Source organism: Penicillium argentinense (genome assembly GCF_028826775.1).
Source record: "Penicillium argentinense strain IBT 30761 chromosome Unknown utg000005l_segment0_segment0, whole genome shotgun sequence".
Taxonomy (NCBI): Eukaryota; Fungi; Ascomycota; class Eurotiomycetes; order Eurotiales; family Aspergillaceae; genus Penicillium; species Penicillium argentinense.
The window spans coordinates 3,070,852-3,092,789 of record NW_026622664.1 but is presented as its reverse complement, the minus strand read 5'-3'; the positions used below and the strand labels follow the sequence as shown (position 1 = coordinate 3,092,789).

The 21,938-nt window shown below is 52.4% G+C and overlaps 5 protein-coding genes across 5 annotated transcripts; 2 read left to right on the top strand and 3 right to left on the bottom strand.

Moving 5' to 3' along the window:
• Window positions 1-3,198: 3,198 nt before the first annotated feature.
• N7532_005940 (Tm-1-like ATP-binding domain-containing protein) lies at window positions 3,199-4,503 on the top strand (the record flags this gene model as incomplete). Its single annotated transcript, XM_056618434.1, has 1 exon — window positions 3,199-4,503. One exon carries the CDS (start codon window positions 3,199-3,201, stop codon window positions 4,501-4,503), a length of 1,305 nt encoding a protein of 434 aa, XP_056474593.1.
• Window positions 4,504-5,066: 563 nt separating this feature from the next.
• On the bottom strand, window positions 5,067-6,618 carry N7532_005939 (adenosylhomocysteinase; the record flags this gene model as incomplete). Its single annotated transcript, XM_056618433.1, has 4 exons — window positions 5,067-6,114; window positions 6,190-6,316; window positions 6,379-6,511; window positions 6,580-6,618. 4 exons carry the CDS (start codon window positions 6,616-6,618, stop codon window positions 5,067-5,069), a joined length of 1,347 nt encoding a protein of 448 aa, XP_056474592.1.
• Window positions 6,619-7,763: 1,145 nt separating this feature from the next.
• On the bottom strand, window positions 7,764-9,772 carry N7532_005938 (uncharacterized protein; the record flags this gene model as incomplete). The annotated part of the gene is made up of 2 exons (XM_056618432.1): window positions 7,764-9,343; window positions 9,439-9,772. The coding sequence occupies 2 exons, from the start codon at window positions 9,770-9,772 to the stop codon at window positions 7,764-7,766; spliced, it is 1,914 nt and encodes a 637-aa protein (XP_056474591.1).
• Window positions 9,773-11,307: 1,535 nt separating this feature from the next.
• Window positions 11,308-12,120, bottom strand: N7532_005937 (C2H2-type zinc finger protein; the record flags this gene model as incomplete). Its single annotated transcript, XM_056618431.1, has 1 exon — window positions 11,308-12,120. One exon carries the CDS (start codon window positions 12,118-12,120, stop codon window positions 11,308-11,310), a length of 813 nt encoding a protein of 270 aa, XP_056474590.1.
• Window positions 12,121-20,769: 8,649 nt separating this feature from the next.
• N7532_005936 (TIM-barrel enzyme family protein) lies at window positions 20,770-21,729 on the top strand (the record flags this gene model as incomplete). Its single annotated transcript, XM_056618430.1, has 3 exons — window positions 20,770-20,857; window positions 20,911-21,056; window positions 21,118-21,729. 3 exons carry the CDS (start codon window positions 20,770-20,772, stop codon window positions 21,727-21,729), a joined length of 846 nt encoding a protein of 281 aa, XP_056474589.1.
• Between the last annotated feature and the right edge of the window lie 209 nt (window positions 21,730-21,938).

The following is a 21,938-nucleotide window of genomic DNA, read 5'->3' as shown; positions in this document are numbered from 1 at the left end:
GAATTTCCACTACAAAAAGACGGCTATTTGCGGCAAACAAAAATTGGGAGCCCGAGGAAGAACATCTGTTGTTAGACCAAAGGGATACCAAAAAGCTCGGATGGAGGTCTATCTTTCGCCACTTTCCTAGACGAAGTCCCGCGGCAGTCAAACAGCGCCATTCCTTCATTCGTTCAAAAAAGAGCGATATCCTCTCAAGCAAATAGAACTATCCGGACAGCTCTCGCCGGCCTGTTAAATTCTCATCAAACACCCGAAGAAGTCACAGGCTGAGTCGACGCTCTGAACTTAGGGAGGAAGGCAAAGTTGATTACCAGCCAAGATACCTCACTCGCTCAAGGAAAGGTTCTCCAAATGCAAACATGCCAAACCCAGCTTCCATCGATCCACGGCTTCGCGATCTTGGCAAAAACTAAGGCTCAGGTTTTCATATGAGCACACACCGACCACGAGAGGCATTTTCTGCTAAGAGACTTCTTTCTCATAATTTCCTATCAGAGAAGTGGAGATATCATATTGGGATATGTTTAATTCAAAATCTGACCGCGGGCCCCATACGCAAAAATAGGAGAAACCGATGACTTGATAACCCATTATCAATTACTTTTCACAAGCGTAGGGAAATGAATTCTTAACATATTTGTAGTCTGCATTTTTTCTTTCAGATATATCAAGACAAAAAAAGAAAGCACGCGCAGATCCGAAGCGGAAGAATTGTGAAACCTCGAATCGTGCGATGTAGAATTTGACCAATGCTGGGTCGTTAGCTCCTGGGAGGGACTTACATGAGATATCAGGAATTTGGCTACTATCCGATTCCTGGGAGTATAATACTAGTTCCTAAGGTCAATGCTGCTCCTAGGCAGGCCAGTGTCGCTCCTGGGGCCGAGGAAGTTGCTCCCAGATTACTGTGTCACGGATCTACATGAAGCATACACGATCAGCGGAGGATATACGGAGTGACGGCCTGGGCTTATCAGTCCTTATCGGGTGCGGCCTGACCCACATGTGGATGTCGTGGCGACATACTGAGTATGTTCTCAGAACTGGCCAAAGCTGGATGTAACCGTAAGAGAAACGAATCGGAACGATATCCTGATGGCCCACTGTCCGTGGGGCAAAAGCTCGATGGGGAAAGGTGCGACCGGGAGGTCCCCAGTCTCGCCTTGGCTGCAGCTGAGCCTGCAGACGCTTGAGAGGCCTGAAACAAAAAAAATAATCTTGAAAAACAACTATTCGACCCGGAAAACCCTGGTGATCGATAAAGGACCTGCTACCATATGTTACTGAATGGATCAGTTCCGTGGTTGAAGATGATGTTATTCTCTTGGCTGGCGAATCGGGATAACCCTGGATCGCTTAGGAACTATGCTTATGTAACACTTAACTAGCCTCTTGTTTCCCAACTCCTGCCTCATTCCTCAACCTCCAACTCTAAATTCAAATCCAACAACTAAGTAGCACCCTAGGCATGTTTTGTAGACATGCAGTACCACCAGCAACAAAGCCCCAATCCAAGTAGAAGAGACGCTCCCCCTCCTAGTGTCGCGGCCGCCTCAACCGGCAACGTCCCATCTAGATAGCACCACAAGACACTTAGTATATCGAACCAATCCACAATCATCCCCGACATTAAGGCCCTCTGTGTGTTGTTCCAGCCAAGCTGCGCTTGCGACTGGTCCTTGCCCGAAAGTCCAGATCGCTCGGTCGGATTTGTTGTCTTGCTCATGAGGGCTGTTGAATCTCGAGAACCGCAGGTATAAAGTAGAGCTCCTAGGACAAAGTCCCGAGTCCCGGCCATTTTACAACCGATCGCGGCTTCTGGGCTAAACGGCATGATAAAAAGAGAAGCAAGCTGCCTGGGAATGACCATAAACCCAAGGCCCACAGCCATGCGTGAGATCGAGAGTGTCTGCGTCATATTCAGAGTTCTGTAGAAGGTGTTTGACGGGTAGTAAAGCGATTCCAATTTCAGTTTCCTGTTGCTGGTTGGTGGGAAGCTTGATATACATTACCAACATAACGTTATGTTAACTATCTACATAACGTTATGCTGCACCCTAGGACATGAACCAGTCAGCCCTCGCTCGAGTTACTCGGCCCCTGATTGGCTGGCTGACCAGCTTGGTCCGCCGTGCGTGATCTCGTTCCCGTATTTATTATCCATAGTTAGCGCCATATCCGCCGCTCTCTATCGCATCTGATATTATAATTGCTTCTTGTCATGGCCCGGGTCGGAATTAGTGGTAGCGGCGCCCTTTAGCACGACGCGTCGGTGATCGTGTCTGTGATCGCGTTCGCGATTCTCATCATGTGTCGCAGTTGCAGCCCCAGACAAATCCACTTATTTACTTACTCACTATGCTAACCTCTCTGTCCGCGCGAGGGAACTCAATGTAGTACTTCTGGCTTTGGATGGATTTTTGATGAGAGCGATAATTATGATATTTTGAGTTACATTTTATTGAGGTCGCTTCCGGAATGGCCATTCCTACGCTCAGTGAGCGAATCAAAACGTTCAAAACAGGATCGATGAGTGGATCACACAGCTCAGTGAGAAGATCAGTGAGCAAATCAGTGAGCTTACATAATGCTCACTGAATTGCTCAGGCTGCTCAGGGGCGTGCTCGGCTCTACTCAGTGAGCAAAAGCGGCGAGGGACTGAGCACGAACACGGAACAGGAAGGCCAAGAAATGGCATAGGAAATCCGGTACATAGTGAAGAGGGGAACGCTCGATGGCAGCACGCGCTGAGACGTGCGGGTCGATTCAGCAGAAAACCACCACAAAACACACGCGTAGCTATCAGGAAATAGCGAGAACCCCAAATGTAGGGGTCGGGTCGGGGAGGTGTAAGAAGGTGTATTTTAGAACTAGCTATCCGGCCACCGTATACTGCCGGCTATGTCACATAACATGGCTGGCACCCATGTAGTAGGGGGAGGGGGTCTCCCCGCTACAATAGGTACATTTGACTCTAGGAGGAATCGACTAGGTCCTCACCCGCCCCCACCGATATGCAACCCCGATCCTCAACTGTCGCAGGACAAACAGACATTACGTATTTGATTGCCCCTCACCAACCTGAGCGAACACTCGCGAAGCAACCACAACAACCTCACCGATACCACAACATTGAAACACTTGAATAGTACAATCAACTCGGAGCTATAACCACCTCCCAAAACCAACCTCAAAATGACATCCCCAACAACAATCCTCCTCCTCGGAACATGCGACACCAAACTCCCAGAACTCCTCTACACAAAATCCGCCATAACATCATCACAAACCTTTGGAACCATCAAAGTCCTAATGATGGACATCGGCCACGGCCCATCCACCTCCACCGAAGTCGACATAAAACAATCCGACCTCCTCTCCAGCGCCGCTGAACCACAAGCACAAATGTCCACCCTAGACCGCGACACTTACATCCAAACCCTCTCAACGCACGCCGCAAGCTACATCTCGAACCTGCACCAACAAGGACTCATCCACGGAATCCTCGGCATAGGCGGCTCCTGCGGTACATCCCTCGCAACAACCGCCATGCGCGAGGGTTTACCAGTCGGCTTCCCAAAACTAATGGTCTCAACAATGGCATCCGGCGACGTATCTCCGTACATCGGCGAAACAGACATCGGGATGATGTACAGCGTCGTCGATATCGCGGGTCGGAACAGGGTTTTGGAGATGGTGCTTAGGAATGCGGGGGGTGCGATTGCCGGTATGGCAACCTCCTACCATGCCCAGCTCTCTGAATTTCCGGAAGGAAAGACTGGTGTCCGAATTGGAATCTCCATGTTCGGCGTTACGACGCCAGCTGTCACGGTTGCCCGTGAACATCTTGAGAGTATCTTGCCAGGATGTGAAGTGTACGTATTCCACGCGACGGGGTCCGGGGGACGCGCGATGGAAAGGCTTATTGGCGAGAAACAACTTGATGCTGTTCTTGATCTTACGACAACGGAAATGGCAGATGAGGTTGTGGGCGGGGTACTTAGTGCCGGTCCTGAACGACTGACTGCCGCGACGAGGAGGGATATCCCGCGTGTTGTGAGTGTGGGCGCGTGCGATATGGTTAATTTTGGAAAGTTTGAGTCTATTCCGGAGCGGTTTGCCGGTGACACTCACACGAAGCGCAAGTTCCATCGGCATAATCCGACTGTTTCGCTGATGAGGACTACGGGGGAGGAATGTGCTGAGATTGCGAGGAGGATTGCGAGGAATATTTCTGGCAAAGCTACAGCCCAGTCTGGTTGTGGTAAGGTTACGAAGACGAGGGTGCTCTTGCCTACAGGTGGCGTGAGCATGATAGATGTGCCTGGCCAGCCGTTTTGGGATCCGGAGACCGATGAGGTGCTTTTTAAGACGTTGGAGAAGGAGTTGCAAGGGACGGGGATTGAGGTTGTGAGGGATGAGAGGGAGGTGAATGATTCCGGGTTTGCGGTGCGTGCCGCGGAGATGTTGAGAGATCTTATTGAAAGTTGTTCGAATTGAAGGCTGGTGAAGTAGGGGCCTTCCACTATGTAATGTCAGGGTGAGAGGAACAGGGTGAGAGGAATGTCATTTAAGGGGCGGAGTTGTGGGTTGCGAACCACCTGCCCGTGTGGGACTGGACCACATACTCGACTGAATTATCGATACAGTGGCAGTTACAAAGAATGAACGTTTACGAACTATGCCTTGCAGAAATATTGGTTCACAGATATTATTTCACTGTGCAGCCACATCTGACCGACGGTAGGGCCAGCACGAGACTAAGGTATCATTAAAAAATTCCCATCCGTACGCAGTGTTGAATGCAAGACCATCCCAGGTCGACCCACGCCAGTAAACAGAAAACACGCACCCCATGTGGAGACCACTTTTTATGCCGTTGAAGGACAACCACTTTTGAGTTCTAAGTTGATAGAGAACTCGAATGCCAATCGTAACATCGTCGAAATCATGTTGAAAGTCTATTCAAGGAGGAAAGAAAGAAACTCATGTCGGACGCAATTGGAGGAGATCTTCACCAAGACCTTCCATTGTTATAAGAGGTGTCAAGGGGGGTGGTTTGCTTAGTAGCGGTAGATCTCGCTCTTGTAGGGACCGGCAACCTCCAGGCCGAGGTACTCAGCCTGGACAGGGGTGAGCTGGGTCAGCTTGGCGTTGACGTGGTCCAAGTGGCAGCGAGCGACCTGCTCGTCCAGAGCCTTGGGCAGAACGTAGACGCCGACATCCTTCTTGCCGCCAGCACCGAACTCGATGTACTTCTTGCCGAAAGCGGCGTCCTCGGCCTTGAACAGAGCGATCTGGGCAAGGACCTGGTTGGAGAAGGAGCAGGACATGACGAAGGAAGAGTGACCGGTGGCACAGCCCAGGTTGACCAGACGACCCTCAGCCAGAAGGATGATGTGCTTGCCGTTCAGAAGGTAGCGGTCAACCTGGGGCTTAATGTTCTGAACGGACTGAGCGTTGGCCTTGAGCCAGGCAACGTCGATCTCAATGTCGAAGTGACCAATGTTGCAGACAATGGCGTCGTTGCGCATGGCCTCGAAGTGGCGGCCAACCAGGATGTCACGGCAGCCAGTGGTGGTGACGAAGATCTGACCGATCTTAGCGGCCTCCTCCATGGTGGTGACCTCGTAACCCTGGACGGCGGCCTGGAGGGCATTGATGGGGTCGACCTCAGTGACGAGGACGCGGGCACCCATAGAGTGCAGGGCCTGGGCGCAACCCTTACCGACATCACCGTAACCGGCAACGACACCGACCTTACCAGCGATCATGACATCGGTGGCACGCTTGATACCGTCGATGAGGGACTCACGGCAACCGTACAGGTTGTCGAACTTGGACTTGGTGACACAGTCGTTGACGTTGATGGCGGGGACCTTGAGCTTGCCCTCCTTCAGCATGCGGTACAGGTGGTGAACACCGGTGGTGGTCTCCTCAGAGACACCGAAGCAGTCCTCGAGCATCTCGGGGTGCTTGGAGTGGACGAGGGAGGTCAGGTCACCACCGTCGTCAAGGATGAGGTTGAGCTTCTTGTTGTCCTTGAAGGCAAACAGCTGCTGCTCAAGGCACCACTGGTACTCCTCCTCGGTCTCACCCTTCCAGGCGAAGCTATTGAAATGCATGTCAGATGTGGATCCTAGACAAACCAAAAAAAGAGGGGGTAAAATTTGGGGGCCGGCTTACACAGGGACACCGGCGGCAGCGATGGCGGCGGCAGCGTGGTCCTGGGTGGAGAAGATGTTGCAGGATGTCCAGGTAACCTCAGCACCGAGGGCAACGAGGGTCTCAATGAGGACAGCGGTCTGGATGGCTGGAGGGGGAGTGAGATCAGCTTTGGGATCATGCAAAGCTCGGAGTCCGAGGGAAACTTACTCATGTGCAGGCAACCGGCGATACGGGCACCAGCGAGGGGCTGGTCACCACCATACTTCTCACGGATGGCCATGAGACCGGGCATCTCGACCTCGGAGAGCTCGATCTCCCGGCGACCGAAGGCGGCCAGGGACTGATCGATCGTTAGCAATTGAAAGCGTAGAGGACATGAAGCGGGAAAGACGGATAAGGGTCACATACGATGTCAGCGACCTTGAACTTCTGAGCGGGGGCAGACATTATGTGTGAATGTATGAAAAACTGAAAAGGATGGTTAGAATTGAAGGCCCAGAAAGTCTTCGAGGGAGGAAACGAACCAAATAGGGGATGAAGAGGGGAAGAGAAAAGGAGGAGCTGAGCAGAAAGAGGGGCACCAAAAAGTCTCCTTCATCTTAGGTAAGGCGGGACCCGCGCTGCCCCACGTGAGCCCCACGTGATCATCGGGAGGCGTTGCTGCCGAGTGGGGCTGCGTAGTATGATGGTAATGTTTTGAACAGTTCTTTCAAACTGACAATTTGTCGTTGGAGTTGATTGATCTCTGTCTGGGATTGTTGATGGAGATCTTTTATATCTGCCTGTGCTTGTTCCAGTTCCTTGCGATATAGGGCTGACTCCAAACGGGTCACACTCGCCTAAATCGATACTTGTGTCAAATTGGACAAGTACTAGACGACGCCTGTGAATTTCAAGAAGGACCAGAAACCATTAACCACTTTCTATTTGATTGTAAACTACGGGAACCACACCGCGGCGAGATGAGAGCGACAATGGGAAATCGATATAGAGACACATCCTTCGTACTGGGTGGGAGGTCACCAAGCCAAGGACCAACCGGACAAGATCTTGAATCCAAAAACAACTGGACTCGCAATATGGAGGTTGTCAAATCTGTCATCCAATTCGCCATGGCAACCAACCGACTGAATCGAGAGACATAGAAGGCTTTGTGAGAGGGACTAACTACATGTACATAGAAGACTCAGCAAAACTGGCACGAAGGCTACATGCAGCTGAGGCTGCGCACAGCCCGAGGATTAATAATACTAATAATAATAATAATAACCAACCAATAGTATGATGGGGAGACTGATTGCATTATCTTGACTAATTTCTTGGGAAAGTACCTTGGTGGATAGCTGCCCTGGAGACCCTGGGAAGAATGACCGACGCTGGAAACATCACTCTTTGTTTTTATGGTTACAAGAAAGAGGCAGGCCCTGTAAACCGAATTTCGTCGGACCCGCCAGATTTATCCAACACGAAGAATGCAATGCAAGATCGAACGAGAATAGATAAGAATAGAAAAAACCAAAAAACAACAGTGCATATCCTCATCCCGTCATCAATCATAAATCCTTCGCAAAAAAGAGTAGACAATAGCCGCGCTAATAAGATATAGCAGGCGCCTCGGTAGTAGCCCCATATGGGTTTCCATCATGGTACGAGAAACTGCCATGACCACCCGAGTACGCATTCTCCTCAATCTCATCCGGCCAGCGATGATAAGAAGGCATAGAGTTACTGCGATTGCGCTTCAGCTCGCGCTTCATCGCCCGACGCACACACTCATGCTGGAAATTGTTGTTCTCCTTGCGCTTCTCATTAACCTCCTTCCACTCGCCATAAGCACCCTTGATGCCCAATGCCGCCAGACCGATACTCGCTGCATCGAGGGTATTCGCCTTGATCCGTTGCTTGCGCGCTTCTTCAGGGGTAATCTCTCCTTCTTTCAATTGCTTCATTCGCAGCTTGCGCTTGTTCACTGAACCATAGACACCGTGCGCGGCATGAATGGATGCCACCGTCGCGAGACCGGATGTCAAGAGCATATCTCGCCTCATCTTCTTCTTCATCTTCTTCTCATCAGAACTGTCACCTAGGTCAGAATCACTGTCGGAGCATGAGCAGTCGTCACCACGCGAGGTCGGCCGTTGGGAGCCGGCACTGCGTGGTGCGCTGGTTGGGCTGTAGGGGGGTACTCGTCCGCCATTCAAAGAACGCGTTCTACCTACATCTCTCGAGCCTCGGCCTCGTCTCGAATATCCCCTGCCGTAGTCACTGTCTGCATCAGAACCCGAGTACCCGTCATACCGGGAGTCTCGGTCTCTGTCTCGACGATCGTCACGGTGGTGACGACGTTCCCGACGGTCTGATCGATCGTCTCTGTCTTTGCTCCGATCTCTGCTTCGGTCGCGGCTGCCGCGGTCTTTGCCTTCATCGAGGCCTAGAGCCGCAATGCCTTTGTTGATGTAATCCGAAACACTCTTGCTGCGCTTTCTGGATCCACGGCGCTCATCATCGCTGTAACGAGAATCATCGTCTCGTTCGTCTCGACCGCGTGGTCGAGATCGTGAGCGAGAGAATCGATCATAGATTTCTTTACCAGCAGCAGCCAGAGCACCCGTCGCGGCAAGGTTCTTGATACCACCAGACGAACGCCCACGACCATCTCGGCCACGAGACGAGGATCGCCCGCCATTGACAAGGTGACTGGTAGCCAGACCGGCAAGCGTGGATTCGATAACATGGCGTGTTCCGTGCTTTTTGGGATCTTTATCGACAAGTCCATCGGTCGCGGCGGAAGTAACAGCGGCAGTCAAGACTCGCCTACCCTTTTCCCCGGTCCATTCGCCGGGATCCTTGCGGGAACGAAAAGCCTCTGCAGCACCGGCCGTCAACGCAGCACGAGCAGCTTGCATTATACGCTGCTCGCTCTTTTCACGTTTGCTGCTATGACGACCGCGGTCACGGCTGCGGCTGCGGGAGTCGGACGAGTAACGACCATGACGGGAGTATGAGCGGCCGCGGTCTTGACCATGACGGGAATAGGAGCGATCACTGCTTTTTGAGGCAGCGCCGAGACCTAGGGCACCAAGGGCAGCTTCGCTGATGGACTTGCGACGGCTATGGCGTGGTGGAGAGCGGCTGGATTCGGAAGCAGAGTCGTATTTGGAGCGACGCGGGCCTTTATTGAAAAAACAAATGGTTAGTACGAATTTGACAAACAATTTTGAAAAGTGAAATTGAAAGACCGAGAGTCACTTACGACGATCATCATACCGACGGGATCGGGTAGGACGGGAACGACGATAATATCCGCTATCGTAGTACGGATCACCGCTGACAGATGACGCCCGACGCACAGTTTCGTATACTGGACGGCGCGGCGCCCGCCGCGAGTCATGGCCGCGCTCGACGACATAATCCCGACCGGGGGGAAATCGCGAGGGATTTCCTCGACCGAGCCGTCATCCCGATAGTAGGGATAGGGATCGCGGTCGCGCCTTGCATATCGGCCCCGCGGGTGGTCGTCGTAGTAATCTGCAGCATAACCGCTGGCTGGGCGGCCGCGGTCGCGGGGTGCGTGATAGCGACGATCGTCGTAGTACGACATCGTGAACGAGAAGAACAAAATTAAAAAGTCGGCAGGGGCGAAGTTTTAATCGTTCAAGAAAGAAGTGTGGTTGCGGAAAAAAAGTGAGAACAGAGAGTCGAGACAAGAGAGGCGGGGCAGGTGGCGTGACGTCGTTGGCAGCGCAGGGATCAACTGAGGCTGGGGCGACTTGGCGTGGCTGAGAGATGAAGGCGCAGGCGAGAAGGCAGCACCATGATTCACAGGTACAATAGGACAGTGTATGGGCGAGAGCAGTGCGAGGGGATTTCTGCGACGTTGTTAATATATACGAACAGCGCCATTAGATTGATGACGTCGTGCCAACTGGCGGCGGGAGGTATTCTCCTTGCGACACGATTTCCCAATCGCCAGGCTGGAATCGGCGCTCGGATTCTGCCGTGCTTCGTGCGTTGCCCTGTCACTTCTTCCTCCCGACGTCATCTCACATTAACAGTCCACCAAGGAAAAACAGCCCTACAAGATGCGCCGAGGCCCAGGTCTGGCCACGATCGCGGTTCTTGACCGCTAGTCGATCCGAATGACGCTTGATACTAGCCCTATGGCAGTGCCCTCGTTGGACGCTTTGGTCGCTGGTACCTGGTAGCTGATGGAGGTGTTTTGCCACGATTTCGAGGTTTTGCCCAAGGTTCAAGTCTGGGGTCGGCGCCGTTTCCACGGATCGCAGCTCGGCCGGTCCCGTGCTGCCTAAATGCGGCGAAGATTCCTCGCATTTTCGACGGGGTAATCAGGGTCCGTCCAGTACGTCCGTTTTCATTCCACGCAGAACACAACGAGGGCGAAGTAGAATTTGTCCCGGGTTCCGTCGATTACGATTCGTCCTGGACGGCAAGTAATTGTTGCTTGGTGCAGCCAGAATTGGTCACACACGGTCATTCTATTCATGGACATCCTTGCTAAGTACTATACAGAAGTACACGCCGCAGATTCTGTCCTAGGGAGAGCGCATGACACCATCCCGACATGACACAGGCATTCAAACGCAATGATACACGGCGAGCGTATCACACACACAACGACAGGAACTCGACTCCCTCGATTTCTGAATGACAGCACCATGCATCGGAGTCCCGACGATCCGGAGTGGGTGGGCACAGCTCTCTGCCTGCTCGCTTGCGATGGCGACGGCGACGTCGGCGTAAATGGGGAGAGTTTTTGGTACAGCGAAATGCCGTTTGACGGCAAAAAAAAAAGAAACAAAACAAAACGTTACAGGAAGCAGACGGCGTAGCACACTGCGCAGCAGTGAGTCGAAGCATGCACAATATCGTCAAGCAGTAAAAAAAAAATCAAAATCAAAATCAAAATCAAAATGCTAAAAGTAAAGGAAGACAAGTGGAGAAGACAAATAACAATGAAGAGCAAAAAAAAAAAAAAAAAAAAAAAAAAAGCTTGGGGTATCCGTATGTGGAACATGAGAGATAGAAAACGTATATGTCGCGACTGCACTCGACAAATTTAGAGCAAAGCAGAATATAAAACAGATTTTTTTTCTTCTTCCATCAATGTGGAGCCAGTCACTGAGTTCCCGGAGGTATCACACTGGCATCCGAGGCCGTGGACTGACTGACCTGGCTGATCGTCCGATTGTGCGCAGACGCATAACTTGACGACTCAGGTCTAGCCATCATCCCCCACCGCGATTCCGCCTCGGGCTCCGACGTCGACCGCATATCGTCCGAATGTGTGCGGTGCGTTCGGATGTGCTGCTTCATATTGTCCTTGCGAGTAAAGGCCTTGTTGCAGATGGGACAAAGCACGCTCTTCTCGCCCGTGTGTTTCTTGCCATGCCGCGCCGCGTGGCCCGATGTCGTGAAGGTCGCCGCGCACCCATGGCTCGCCGCATACGGACACGGATATTTGTTCTTTTTCCCAGTGCCTCGTGAGCCCCCAGGTGATTTGACTTCTGTCCCCGGGTTGGACTGGATCTCGGGCGACGTGCGTGGTGCCGCTGGGCCCCGTGACGGATACCGGTACGCATCGCGCCGGGGCTCCTGCCGGGAGTATGGGTGGTAAGCGGACGAGGAGGCATGGCTGGTCAGATAGTCATAGGCCGAGCCTTCAGAAGAACCCGGCGAGGTGGGCTGCACGGCCTCGGAGATGGGGCTGAACGGGTGTCGATTTCCCCGGGGTGATGCCGTCGGCGATTCTGATGAGGCATGCGGATGGGGGTACTGGCTGTTGCTGACGGGAGGGGGCAGTTGCTCAGGTTGGGAGTATAATGGCGGCGAGGGTTGGCTTGATGTATGTCGGGAGTTGGACCGGACCGCGAATGATGGGTGATCATCATTATTCAGTATTGATACAATGCTCGTCCTGCCGCCGGGCATTTCCTCAGAGCCCCGATGTACGGTCACTGGGGCTGGAAAGGTATACTAAAAGGCACGGAGATGGCAGTTAGTCGGATTGATTCTCCAATGCTCAGCTCACTGGCGGAACCCAGATATGTCGCGAAGATCCAAGGAAACTCAACGATCTAACGCAAGACAGCGGGGGGAAAGAAGAGGAAGGCCGAGGAGAGCGCAGATGGACGGGGACGGAGGAAGACGGTGGACGGCAGAGAACACAAAGTGCAAGACTCTGCGAGGGAATTTCCGCTCATTTCTGGTTTTTCTATCACATCCCCTCACTATTGTCCCTCCTTCTGGTCGGTCATCCTTTCCCCCTTATAGAATTTGGGGGAGGGCGACTGGGGAAACGTACCAACGGCTCTCGAAAGATGTTTGTCCTTTGCGTTGTATAACACATCGACAACATGAGGTCGACCGTCGGCAATATGTGGCCGACAAGACACAGCAGATCAGGGCTCGAACGTGTGCCCCGTGCCTTTCGGTTTGGTCGAGGGAAGATGCGGGAGTGGCAACGGTGGGAATACAAGTCTAATGAAGATCCCCCGCGATTCCACTGCCCTCGCTGTGGCGTCGGATGGAGGGGCTCAACGAAGAAAGTCGTGGGTCGGTAATGCCCCTTTTCTGGATGGCCTTGTGGATTCTTCTATTGTTTTGATGGACCTGATTCTCTTTTCGGGAGGGGGAATTGTCCCGAATTTGACGTAGGGAACACAATCCTCAACGGCAGTTGCAAACCGGGCTGGCGATATGGCAGGGGATAGTCAAACCTGCCGTCACCGTTCTGCCAGACGGGAGCGATCGAGCCAGGCCTGCAGATGTGTAGCACGGGCGAAGATGGGATTGAAGATTACCAGGTGGGATGGCGTGAGGGAGTGAATATGCGAGGTTCACCCTCTAATGGTCTGTGGTAGCCCGCTGGGAATGGGATGCCAGTATTCCTAGGGTTGTTGCGAGGGTGGAGGAAGCGATACGAGATAAGCCCGGAGATTAGAAGGAGGGGAACGAGATTCGTAACAGCCAGCCGGGATGGTGGAAAAGCAGCGAAAGGAGAGAGAGAAGAGAAAGCGAGTCAAAAGTTCCAGGCGAGGAGGGAGGGGGTTGGGGAGTTCAGTATATGCATCGAGAAGAAAAAAAGACATGCGTATCTTAGGAACTAATGATACTAAATAGGTCAGGCCAAGCTTCAGGGTCTCTGGCGAGGCTCCCCAGGAACGAGTTGGAGTACTGTATACTGGACTAGGTATAGGAAAATCAGAAAAACAAAAAAGAAAATCATCGATACCTGTATTTTCACACTGGACCCCTAATCCACTCTCGCATCCACCCCAACCCACCCCTGGAACTACGGCGGTTTCTGTGCAGACCCGTTTTCTGGGCTCCGTTTCTTCCGGGCCGCCCCATCGACGACCCTGGCGGGGACGGAGTCGTCAGCAAGATCTGCTCGCGTTTCAACGTATTGTCATTTGTCATTTTGCGGTATTGCTGTGGCTGGTTCCCTGGAGCAGGTCGAACGGTTACTTGGCATCCGGCCCAGGCGACTCCGACTCCGCCAGGTATCCCGATTACCAATGCAGCTAGGGCTTCGGTTGGCCCAAGCGATACTCCACCAGCAGGAGCATTGAGCATATCGGCAGAACTGCGGCAAACAAACCTACGGTTAGGGGTTGTTTCTTTTTCCTGCGACGGCTGATCTCTGCTGTTCTCTGCTAGACCCTGAGTCGGACGAGAAGGCGGCAATCCGTTGAAAGCCCACGCGGCCGGACTAGAGTTTACCCCGACGAAAGGGTTCTTTAACTCCGACACCGCAGCACGACGCCTGAATGACAGCACGGGAGCAATGGATACTGGAATACTGGGATGATGGTATGAATGCCCGTACGGCCGTGCCGTGTGGCTGATCAAAGCAGTAGATCGCGAACAGGGCGAGCCGCTGGAGTCTGGGGACATACGTAAGTGATGATGTTGCGCTGGTTACTTGGCCCGTTTGGGAGAATACCCCCGGTTCCGAGATTGGGCGGTGGGGGATACGACTGTCCTATACATAGTAGTAGTAAATAAAAAAATACATACCCTAAGGTATAGTAGAGTCAGGTACTGCGAATCATCTACACAGTCATTATTGAAAGCAATATGGTGTATCATACCTGGTCGATAAGCTGTCAGTCAGGCCATATTACTGCATGGCCCTGTTCGTAGGGCCGAAACCAAAAAGAAAAAGAAAAGAAACAAAGGCTCCACTCTTCACCCAAAGCTTTCGTTTTTGATTTTTGCCCCCCACCGTCGGCCCTAGGAACTCTAAATGGCATTTTGGCTACTGCCTTAATCTTCCGATGTCACTGATCTGATCGATAACAGTGATCGTAGGACTCGTGCTCCCCGACACCCTCGGTAGGCTTCCCTCAGCAAGGAAGGTCAATAACTCAAGAGTTCAACTCGGGTATCCTTAACCCCGACCTACCCGAGTTTACTCGAAACAGCATTCTGCACCGAATATTCCAGTAGCATTGAGGAATCACCACGCACTCTCACCAGATTATTTAAGGTAGGGGACGAGGGTGCTATCTCCAGGGACTGACGCATTTGATCCACGTCACGCCAGCGCTAGGACGATACCGAGTGTCTCCTTCAGGACTATACCCGGACCCATACAGACTCGTAGGGCTCAGGGGTCTGGCCCGTGCGACCCTCGTACTCGTACGCGTCTCCCACCGCCCCGCCCCGACTGCATCGCGGGGACTCTCCGCCGGCCTACGTAAGACGCAGACGCATTCATTCCTTGACTATCAGAAACAGCGGCATGGCAGAACAATGTCAGACGCGATCGGTTCCATCCAGCAACAGTCTCTGGTGCTATCTCGGGGAAAGCTGCGTATTCATCAAGCCTGGATACGGCGACTCCACTCAGCCCTGAGGAATCGCCCCAATGAACAACAAACAGCCACACATGGTGTGCGCCGATCAGCCAAGCTTCCCCCGATCGTTAACCTCCCGACGCGGTTCATGCTGCGCAGGACCAGGACGACCGTTTGGAGGGCGGCCGCGCGATGATTTGCCCACCACCGCCAGCCGGACGGGGCATACGTATGCAGCCTACGTATATCCACTGGCACAAAGACAGGGCTAGCCCCCGATCCAGGATCGTGCTGCCTCGACGGCCTGACTAGTGCGCTAGCCGTCGGATCATCTCGTAGGATCATCTCCATGATTCGTACGCCCTGGGCGCGACTGTGTCGACTTAGCTCCTTGCTGGGTACGCCATACGCCACGCGCCCCCTTCAGGGTCTTTGTTAGTGTCGTCCTCAATTAAAACTAACCTGACTATCTCGGTGGACTTGAGCTAGACTACTTCGACTACTTAGTATTAGTATATACTATATATGGAGGTAGACGCGTAGTCAATACCCAAGTATACCTTAGGGTAAAGTGTAGGGTAAATACACCAGACAGCGGGCGGTAGCTTCCTTTACACTGACATACCCGTAACCCTCAGCAACTCTCTTAACCACCAGATCGCTCGGTCAATATTACGATTCCTCAAGCCTCTCCTGCAACCATCAGAGACTCCTGGCCATTTCCCTCCCGCTTACTACTCGCAGACTAGCCGCGGCGTCAAGCTGCACGCACTGCGCTGCGCTATGCCCGATTCCCCGCTAGCGGCCCAGCTAGCCTTGTGAAATTTGCGCCGCGACCAGCGCCCGCCGCACCCGCCACGCGGCCCTGCCCTTTGCTGCTAAAGCTGGATCGTGGCTGGAACTCGACTCGGTTTGTTTCCGTTCGGGACGCTGACGGGACGCGGTCGCGGTGATCAGGGTGACCGCCAATTTCAGGGTCGGGGCCCTGCCGGCAGCGAAGTCTAGTCTTTGGACCCCAAATCGCTTGAAATACCTGGCGAAACCTGGTCAAGGTTCAAGGGGCGATCGGTTTTCGTTCTCCGCTTTGGCCTTGATTGCTACCAGTCAATCTGGTTACTAAATTCCGCAGGCGTATGGTGGCACCAAACTCAAGCAGAATTGCAAATATCGGAAATTATACGCACAGCCCACTGCCATTTGCATTTGATTTGCAGCGACAGAAATGTCATCATCACAATCTCCCCGTTGTCACTCGCCAACCCGCAATAATGCTGACATAGAGTGGCTTGCTCCAGGCACCCACGCATTGCTTCCCTGTTCTCGCCGCGAAGTGGATGCACACAGCCACAGCCCCATGCTATCCTTCAGTGCTGCCTACATTGGCGCAGGGCTTCCAGAACGCTCCGCGGGGTGAAAAGGGCACTATTGAAGCCAATTGGATTTAGTTCGTTCTCGGCAGTTCCCATGCTACCACATTATTGCTCTGGACACGTCGGAGGAATCCATAGTCGATCCGGTACCCGACTTGCCGAGGAACTTATGCTGACCCTCTATCGGGGTGCAGTGCGGCGCAGCAGTGACAGCGGATTTTGTAATTGGTGAATCTTCTTAGGGTACTGAGGATGCACTAGGCACCTGTCAATATTGCTGACGACGGAGTTAAGGGACTCGCGGTACGCTTTCCCCGCGGAGAGGCCTGAAGGGTGAGGTGTTGTTTTCCCTTCGCTTCGCTTCCCTCATACCTTATCTAGGTAGTGCCTATGTACTATGATCAGTGCATATCAGCATCAGCATAGATGTACAAGCTTTGGTCTGTGGCGCATTGCAATCGAGATCGACCTATTTCTGGCACCGGGTCAATGCTTTCGGTAGTCTGCGTACTACTGAGGTGGCCTCGACTGGTATGGGGTCGTTGCTGGAAATAGCATCACGACAATAGTATCTATACGGAGGACGACCAGCCTGGCGATACCTCCGTATACTCGCCTCGCTATTGAGAAGATGCGGGGCGCGTTGAGTGGGTTGCTGCCAGAGTTTATCCCTCGGACGCCCGGCGACCGATGTCCCGATGCCCCGTTCAGTCCTCAGCACTTGGGTATGTGATACGTTATCTATACAGCGTGGTCCCCGTGCTTCTTGCTTCCACTTACAGAGCTGATCGACATACATGGAGACTGGGGTGATGGACCCGGGGGGAGGATATAGAAGTATACGACCGGCCTGCTGCACTGTCATCGAGAACGAAACCCTGCACAATGCAGGGCACAGCCACGAGGATGAAGTCATGAGTGACCGCATCTGCAGGGTGAGGCATGCAAGATGCATCCATTGACGTCTTGAACAACGCGGATTGGCTCAACACGCAGCACCGCCCCTCGAAGATTCGATCGCACTCGTCATGTGTGTCGAATGCACCTCAGAGGCACCCTCGTGGCCCCGGATCCGCAATCCAATCCACGATAAACATCTTTCCCTGCCTTAGGACACCCATAGTGAGTATTAGTGTACGTACCCATATGCCAGGGCCACTCCGAGAGCGGGGAGACACTGGTACAGTAGCTAGGGTACACCACTCTCTTGTATATGGGTGTATGTATTGTATCTTCCATCGATGAGTATTCACCGGGTCGGAGACGAGCCCACACGCTATTGCTATCAGCCCACGCCAAGCCCACTTGCTCGCTCCCTATTCGACCGGTGCGTATAGGGTCCGGCCGAACTGAGCTCGGGTAGGGAAGTGAGGTGATGGGGGAAAGAGTGTGGAGTCGGGTCGTCGACGCTGCGATGCGGCAGGCGGGTGACGAGGCCATCCTCGCAACGGGCGACGAATCGGGGCTGTGGCTGAGCGTGTTCGCAGCTGTAGTACTTTATTTTTTATCGTAGGCGAAGAAAATAAAGTAATTTACGCTCTCCAAGCCTTATTTACATGTAAATGAATACAATACACGCATTACGAAACATTTCATCCCTGTACTGGACCCGTTTCCACATCTGGCCCCAAAAAGAAACCTCTTAACTCCGTGCAACCAAGAACAGCAACCCTGACAAGGTCTAGCAGAAACGTGGAGGAAAAGCTTTCCCAGCTCATGCAAGTACAATCGACAAAAGCCAAGACTCGGCATCTCCTCCCTGATGAACTTGTAGTCCATCCTGGAGGATTTCCGAGGCTGCGTAAGCAGAAACGTCACGTCGGGGGCGACTAGTATCGCGACTCCACGCACTTTTTGAGGGAGTAAGAGTAGCCGCCAAGGCTAGGGAAATTAATCCTGAGCTTGATAGGTTAGCCCCTGCATAATTAGTCGATTTGCTGATAGAATGTTGTGCGAACCTCCACGTAAGTACGTGGAGGGTTTACTCTACAGAATCGACTACGAGTGTAAACATGCGAGTGTGGTTGGTTTCGGGGGATTTATTGGTGGGTGAGGAGTCGGGGTGTTCTTACCGTCACTATGTAGCTGCGTTGACTGGTTGGTTGATGCGTCAGATTGGGTCGTGGGAAATTAATGAGGTACGTACTAGAGGTTGGAAACAAGAATTCGTGACTCGGCGCTGAGGAATTAGGGTTGGGTTGCTTGTTTTGTGTAGGGCGGTAGGTATGTAATTTGTCTTGTGTCATATTATTCTAGTGTGGTTGAGGGCTAGCTGGTTGCTGATGCTGTTGAGTACGGCAAAATAATGTCAAAACGGGCAAACGCTAACTCCCGACTCGGTCCAGATGAATCCAGGCTTGAGACGAATACCCTTCCGACCAGATCTTTCCTAGGAAGAACGAGTTGAAGCTCGTTTTGATGGCTCTGAAAGTCATTACTGCGCAGGATCACATACTGCTGACCTCTGAATAACTTTGATCCCATTGACAGCAAGCTCCAATCATCTGTGCCCTACCCCGAATATCGATCTCCCCCACTTCGTCGAACCCACGAGACACATATCTATTGAATACACAGCCCACATTCAGTGATATAGCGGGTCTATTTTTATGATGGGCGCCATTGTGCAACTGGCAGTGAGGAACCCTGGCAACACGATGCTGAAACACTGGCTTGCCGCGTTGTTCCAGTTTGACGACACTATTCTAGGAGCATAGATAAGCTGTTCATAAACACGGTCCTGTTCTCTACCTAGGAAAAGTTTGCTGACCGTTCTCCATTGTTCATAAACCAAACAACCTCAAATGAAATATCGCAGATTGATCCCTCGGGCCCTGATCGTGAACAAGCAACCCGAAGCTTCAGCGCTGGCGACACCAAGGTAGACAATATGTCCGATTTATTACAAGAGAAAGGTTGAGGTGAATGGATTTGGATATTTCTAGAGGGAGTTTCACTCTGTAGATTCCCTTCACAAGAACTATCCTACAAAGATTCGCCCATTATGGGGTATCAGTATCTATTCCACAATTCTCTTCATACCATCAACATCTCCACTGGATCCCAAATCGAAATTTAAAATGCACGCGATCATAAAAAATCTAGGGATATGGTTATTTGTAATCCTGAGAATTTCTGCTGGCCTCACACGACCACGTATTCCAAGCGGAACTGAAGCATTCCATTTCCTCTTCTCCGATACTCTACGGTAAGACAACTCTCGCCAAGCGGATTGCATGAAAACTGCCATTGATCAGGACAATGAAAAAGGTTACCAATGGCAGGTGAAATTCACCAGCAACGATTTCAATCTGGACGAGGCCCAAAAAAAAAAGAAAAGAAAAAAAAGAAAAGGAGTTTGAATGACCCCAAAGCGACTCGAACGCTTAACTTTCAGGACTGGAATCTGACACTCTACCAATTGAGTTATGGGGCCTCCCGGATGAAAACATAAAGGAGGAAATTGCATATAAGAGCCAGAATCTTCTCAGTGTGACTTTTTACGTCTGCTGCACGACTGAAAACCAATGGCATTTCTTGTGAAAATTTTTCATCTGCCAACGCGAGAAACAAAATTGAACATTACCCGGTATTATTTGAATCGGGGCATTGGATCCAATACGAATGATGCTGCATTCATCCTTATTGAAGCAATCATATTACTATCGCCAAAGTTGGTACACTAGTGGTGTTACTCGATTCCTGGTTGAAGGGATAGAACAATGCTATGTATACGGTGCAGCACGTGACGGTTTCCGGATGGACACAGGAATTGATCATACCCAAGGGTAAATAATTGAACATTTTTCACCTCACACGCAATGAAAATCGGAAAAAGCTTCGTGTCGCATCTATTTAGATGTAATAGAGCGATTCGATTTCTTGGGTTTAATTCAAATACAAACAGTCCCGACAATCTCAAAAGGACTGCAGGACTAGTCGAGGCACCTACATTTCGTCCCATTATTTTAAGGCCAGGATATTTTCGAAAAGTCAATTGATATACTGTGAATACCCCTGCAATATCATTAGAAATTCGTCCCACCCTTGATAAGGACTAATCGCGGCTGATATAACCTCGTAGCATTCGCCAAAGTAAACCGGTACATTCCACCGGGATCTCGCCCGTCCGAAACCCGGCTCACCAATAAGTGGCCAAGGGCGAATACCCAGTCGTCATTTTTGGGTGAGTTGCATCGCACCGGTGCGACTCGAGCGAGAATCTTCCGTCGTGCAAGTGTCGAGGGGAAGATGCCGGTTGCCTGTCGGCATGAGGTAATTCGTGGGGCGGAGGGGTAACCTGACCTCCCGCATACATCAACCACTGCCCAAGTGATTTATCCGTTCCCAGTAATTCCTAGAAAGCCTTAGGCAAGACCAGAGAATCCGAGCATAAGACTGAGGAAATGCCCCGCCCTACGAACCGCGACGAAGTCCTCGCTCGACTTCGCCAGACGGTCGCAGATGGCTCGATTATCGTCGGCGCCGGTGCTGGTGAGTATCCTATTCCCGCTGACACTCGCCGAATGAATGCTGATCTCTACGAGGCATCGGACTTTCCGCCAAAGCCGTCGAACAGGGTGGCTGTGATCTGATCTTGGTCTACAATTCAGGGCGATTCCGAATGGCCGGCCGCGGGTCGTTGGCCGGGTTGATGCCCTACTCGGACGCAAACGCGGTCGTCGTCGAGATGGTCAGAACACCCCAATTCCCCCTCCAGGTCCTTGATGTAGGACGTTGTTAACACCGCTCAGGCCAACGAAGTCCTCCCCATCGTACAAAACACCCCCGTCCTCGCCGGCGTCTGCGGCACCGACCCCTTCCGCTCCATGCCCACCTTCCTAACTGAACTCCAGCGCCTGGGATTCGTAGGCGTGCAAAATTTCCCAACAGTCGGGCTAATCGACGGGCAATTCCGGGCAAACCTCGAAGAAACGGGGATGGGCTACGACCGCGAAGTCGAGATGATCGCCACAGCCCACAAGCAAGGACTCGTGACAACGCCGTACGTCTTCAGCGCCGAAGACGCGGAGAAGATGGCGCGGGCAGGCGCAGACGTCGTTGTTGCACATGCGGGACTCACGACGTCCGGTTCGATCGGGGCCTTGAGCGGGCGCTCGCTGGAGGACTGTGTCGGGTTTGTGCAGGGAATTCGCGATGCGGCGGTGGGTGTCAATCCAGAGATTCTGGTGCTGTGTCATGGGGGGCCGATTGCGCGCCCGGTGGATGCGGAGTTTGTGCTCTCGAGGACGATGGGGGTGCATGGGTTCTTTGGGGCGAGCAGTATGGAGCGGTTGCCGGTGGAGGTTGCGATTCAGCAGAACGCGGAGGAATTTAAGCGGTTGCGGGTACGGGCGGGAAATTAGCCGACTCTGTCTGAGTAGAGTATGGGGTAACGGCCGGCAGTCTATACTGGCTTAGAACTTGACAAATATATACATTTCTATGGAATCTCTGTTCATGGTACCATGCTCTGAGCCACACTCGTAATATTATCAGACAACTGCTAGTACCTCCCTCAATCGGCCACCGTCATCGGATCGGAGCTGCTCATTTCACCTTCCCCAAACCCGCT